General features: G+C 41.4%; 2 protein-coding genes across 3 annotated transcripts in view; both read right to left on the minus strand.

Moving 5' to 3' along the window:
• myd88 (MYD88 innate immune signal transduction adaptor) overlaps nucleotides 1–649 on the minus strand; it is a 3,859-nt gene extending 3,210 nt beyond the window's left edge. For both annotated transcript variants that reach the window (XR_004327452.1, XM_032503632.1), the window contains exon 1: nucleotides 214–649. Coding sequence is in view for 1 of the 2 variants with exons in the window: in XM_032503632.1 (XP_032359523.1) it covers nucleotides 214–523 (310 nt within the window). In the remaining variant the exon portion in view is untranslated. The remainder of the gene's footprint in view (nucleotides 1–213) is intronic.
• Nucleotides 650–1,018: 369 nt separating this feature from the next.
• cry-dash (cryptochrome DASH) overlaps nucleotides 1,019–4,700 on the minus strand; it is a 5,353-nt gene continuing 1,671 nt past the window's right edge. The window contains exons 3-14 of the mRNA XM_032503631.1: nucleotides 4,553–4,646; nucleotides 4,332–4,462; nucleotides 4,045–4,193; nucleotides 3,525–3,613; nucleotides 3,324–3,397; nucleotides 3,104–3,193; nucleotides 2,933–3,012; nucleotides 2,794–2,853; nucleotides 2,476–2,633; nucleotides 2,120–2,239; nucleotides 1,760–1,936; nucleotides 1,019–1,531 (exon numbers count right to left, since the gene is read on the minus strand). Coding sequence (XP_032359522.1) covers nucleotides 1,424–1,531; nucleotides 1,760–1,936; nucleotides 2,120–2,239; nucleotides 2,476–2,633; nucleotides 2,794–2,853; nucleotides 2,933–3,012; nucleotides 3,104–3,193; nucleotides 3,324–3,397; nucleotides 3,525–3,613; nucleotides 4,045–4,193; nucleotides 4,332–4,462; nucleotides 4,553–4,646 — 1,330 coding nt within the window. The 3' untranslated portion in view covers nucleotides 1,019–1,423. The remainder of the gene's footprint in view (nucleotides 1,532–1,759; nucleotides 1,937–2,119; nucleotides 2,240–2,475; nucleotides 2,634–2,793; nucleotides 2,854–2,932; nucleotides 3,013–3,103; nucleotides 3,194–3,323; nucleotides 3,398–3,524; nucleotides 3,614–4,044; nucleotides 4,194–4,331; nucleotides 4,463–4,552; nucleotides 4,647–4,700) is intronic.

A 4,700-nucleotide genomic window follows, 5' to 3' on the forward strand; every position in this document is an offset into this window, starting at 1 on the left:
CCCAAAAAATAATCTTAAAAAAAAAAAAAGAAACGTTTGCAAAATACTTTTTTGGAATCTGGAAATTCAGGAATTCATTTCCTGAAGTAGGCCGACAGGGACGTGACGTGCGATGAAAATATACTTTACCTGTGGCTGTGACTTAGTACGTGGTATGTGTTTGTATTAATGAGATAAGCATCTAAAAGCGAAATGTAACTGACACCAACGCACCTATGAAAGGACGGAGGTCCTTCACAATGTCACATCTATCCACCTCGGACAGGATTGACAGCAGCTTCCCCACCGTCGCATCGGAGTTGCGAGCGTGCCAGTTCTCCAGGACCGTTTTAGTGGGGCTTTGGGACGTTTCGTGATTCTTTATTTCCAGGTAATTGAAGCCCATGGCCTCTGCGACAGCCATCCAGTCCGCGGCCACTGTGTTCTTGGGGTTCAGGTACAGTGCCAACTTTTTCCTCACAGTCACATTCAGTGCAATGAGAGGAATCGTCATCAAGTCAACTTCGGAATCGACACAAGCCATGTTCGAAAGTCTCCGGAGAGGACGAGCTTTAGTCAAAGTACAAAACAACAACCATTGTAACGGAAGGCAGAGTCATAAGAAGTAGCACGCAGTCTCTTGTGTCCGCACAGCCTGAGAACACAACCAGGAAGTGATGGGTCAAATGATGCGTGACTGCGTCACACGGGGAGATGCACACGCGCTCACCCAGACGCGCGCGCGCGCGCACACACACACACACACACACACACACACGAGCGGTTTGTTTGGAGAGAAACTGAGTTTTTGTCCTGACAAGTGAAGGCTTGCAGCGGCGGGCATTACATAAATACTTGGCGGAAAAATACGTGTTTCTGTTCGCTTTTCTTGCCTACACTCCCAACTGTCCCTGACAGCTTGGCTCTATCTCCTTTCTTTGATAATATTTAATACAAAACTGAAATCAGGATGTCTAGATTCAGTCTAATGAAAAAGGTGCAATTCACTGCATTGCATAACAAACTCACACAATAGAAATACAATTCAATTTGGCATTTTTATTTTGTAACTGCCACAAATAGGCAACCTCTGAACTGGATATCCAAACAGGCAGAAGGATTGAAAGAAAAACAATTTGCACAAAAACATGAGCAGACAGCTTAGTCACTGCATCAAAACTGAAAACCCCAGCGTGACTTTCATTGTTGCTTCAGTCTAAGAGGAAACAAGTCCATGAAAGGCGCTTAATGGGGGCCATCACTCTCGAGAACTGATGTGGAAATCAGACAACTTCAAGTATTCAAGCGTGAGTATTGCCACAAATTCTAATCAGACAACTTCCTTGAATCAGTATGACAGTGTGCAACACAGATTTTACAGCAAACAAAAAATTTGCATCATAGGAGCTTCCATCCACACGTTCAGTGTTTGTTTTCAGGAAGATCACAGGTTTTTGCTTCTGGAGAAATAGAAATCAATGCCTCTGTCCCGATGTTGTCTGGGGGTCTGAGATGGGCCTTTCTTTCCTCTTGGTGAAGGCCCTGTGCCACTCTGGGGGAAAAAGGATTCAAACAGTTAATTTGATGGTTTAAAAGACAGCGGGGCAACATAGTCTCTTTCAACTTAAAACTATTATTATTACTATAATATATATAATATAAACTACTATAGTATTATTGTTTGCTAGTGGTGAACAAAGTGAACATAGACAAACGGATAGAAAAGGTAAAACAGTAGCAGCACATAATACTATCCACTTCCTTTTTCTCTAACACCCACCGGTTTCTTGTTAATGTGTCTGCTCCATTCAGGCGCCGTGACGATGGGGGCGGGGTAGGTCTCACCAAGGGACACATGAGCATGTGACAGCGAAGCAGTGCTGAGCGTCCAGGGTGTGTGCACGTCGCCTCCCCCGATCCCCTGCAGCTCAGGCACCCACAGCCGCACATAGTCACCCTAAAACAGATGCATGGGTAGCCAAAACAATGACTCAACCTGTGACTGAAATTTTCGATATTACAGCTTTCTCCACATTTTCCTGGTGTCATCACCATCATGTGAAAGCTAACAATGCAACGCTCCAAACTAAAAAAGGGAAATGAAACTACTCTTACAATTCATGCATCTTCTCAAACATACATTGTTGTCGTAGTCGAGGCCTTGCTTGATCATGTTGAACTTCCTGTTCTCTCTGGGGTCATTTCCTATGCCAGCGCTGTATAACCAGTTGCCATAGTTGCTGCATACATCATGGTCAATCTTTAGAGAAAAATTATATATATATATATATATTAATAATATGATTATAAATAATATGAGGGCAAGGCACTTATCATCTATACAAAACTATAAAAGGAATCAAGTGCAATCTAAGTACTTAAACTAATTATTCCACATCTCAATAATCCATGTGTTACATGATTAATTATGTCCTTAAAAAAAAAAAAATACTATTCTGCTATTCAAAAGTTAAAACAGATTTAAAACTTACTTACCAGAAGGTATTCAAACCACTCAGCTCCCATCCTCCAGTCGAGGCCCAGGTCTTTTGTGAGGAAGCTAGCAACGTTTTGCCTCCCCCTGTTGGACATAAAGCCCGTCATCGCCAACTCTCTCATGTTGGCATCCACGAAGGGCACTCCTGTTTGTCCCTCTGTAGTTACAAATTATATTTTTTTCAGCTACTGATACATATGTTGTACATGCACTTTCAATGCACATCTTTCAAGACACTAATTGAAAATTAGTGAAAACAAATTAAAAAAAATTTATTAAAGGAAAACTGCAAACAAAAAAGGGAAAATGGAACAAACCTTTCCATGCATTGAAAAGCGTCATGTCCTTTTTCCATGGAACGGATTTGTCCTGAAGTCCTAAGATAAAATTACTATGAGCATTACATTTATTTATAGAGTGTTCAAAAAATCTGATGAAAGCTTGAGCTCATTTTACCTTTGATTTGAAACAATCTGTTTCCGTACTTGACACCTACAAACTTAAAGTAATCCCTCCACAAAAGTTCAAATATGACCCTAAAAGAAAGCAGTGAAGACAAATTTGTATATGTATTGTTTTGTATCTCACTCAGCAAAGAATTCCAGTCCTTTCCAACGCCAGACTCACCAGTATGTGCTCTGATTGGCTGTTCGCTCCCTCTCATACTGCTGGATCTGATGATAAATATACCTGGGTGAAATGCAACCCATCGCCAACCTGCAGAATGCCAGAGGAGCACAATTATATATTTATATATATATATATATATATATATATTTCTAAGCAATGGAACATTAAACGCTAGAAAGTAGGCATTCAGCAGAGGAAATAATACAATAACACTTACCAAGATGAAAATTTAGTGGAATAATCCACACCAGTCAAGCCATTACGGGTCTCCTTGTAAGTTGCAACTGCATCCTACAAAACACACAACATATATTTATTGTATCTACAGTACATAGTAGAATATATATATATATATATATATATATAGGAGTTTTATAAGCAGCCATTAGTGCCCGTTTGTAATAGAAAATGTACTCACAGTGTCCCAGAAATAGTGTTTGAGTCTGGCCAGAGCTTGACTTTCACCACCACTGCAGGGAAAGGCTGAGCGAGGATCAGCCACAGGCTCTAGAGAAATAAAACAAGAGAAGCATTTCAGCATCCGGCGGATTTCATACATGTTGAACACTCCCTGGAGTGCATTAAGACGCACAGAATCATAAAAGCTTAAATCATATACATGGATCTCGAGCCCGCCTGCTCGCTCACCGGCACTTAATGAGGAAATCTGTGCTCAGCAGTCTGCCTATTGAAGTCTGAAAGTAGCAGCAGTGTGGATTTACTTAATAGAGGCCTTGCACAAAATGAACAATTTGTGCTTCCTTATTGCCAGTAGCATGTACAAACAAAATTCAATTTAATGAGTGTATAAAATAAATGTACAGCAATTTGTATTGGTGATGCAAATTCACAGAAAAAAGGCACAAAAGGGGAAGCACAAGCTATAATGTATGATTCATACAGTTTGAATTAAAGCATTTGGATTGTGCAGATTTTACCTGTCTGTTCCAGGTCCTCTGCTGTAGGAATGGCTCCCTCCTCCAGCCCTTGGGGGAGAGGCTTTAACTGCTTGGGGGTTGGGAACAGAGGCCTCACCCTGCTCTGGGTCTCCGCTGCTTTCCTGAACTGAGTGTAAACATCAGGCAGCCTAACAAACCAGGAGGAAATGTTACAAGATATTCTAAAAATGACTTAATCTACATCTGTCATAAAATTGCCAGAATCAAAACAGGACGTTAAGGCGGACTTGGAGGCTTTGTCCCAGGCAAGCCATATCCTCTTTCACCTGGATATGTGGTGAAATGGAAGATCCTCTCTGTGGTACAGTGTAGACCCCCAGCAGGTGTGAACTTTGACCTTCATCTGTGCACAGACATCCTTCACTCTTTTCTCGACATTAAGTTCTTCCGAAGTTACCTGGAACATGAGTGCATGAAGGAAAAACTATGAAGTCACGATGTACTGTAAAGTGATAATTACAATGAGAGGGATCCTGTTCAAAACTACCTCTTCATGGAAAGCCACAGTGCTGACAGAGCCCAGTTGCTTGAGGAGTTCAGCAACTATTTCCTCTGGCTTACCCCGTCTCACCACGAGGTTGCTGTCACACACACACACACACACACACACACACACACACACACACACACACACA

Source organism: Etheostoma spectabile, chromosome 22, assembly GCF_008692095.1.
Source record: "Etheostoma spectabile isolate EspeVRDwgs_2016 chromosome 22, UIUC_Espe_1.0, whole genome shotgun sequence".
Taxonomy (NCBI): Eukaryota; Metazoa; Chordata; class Actinopteri; order Perciformes; family Percidae; genus Etheostoma; species Etheostoma spectabile.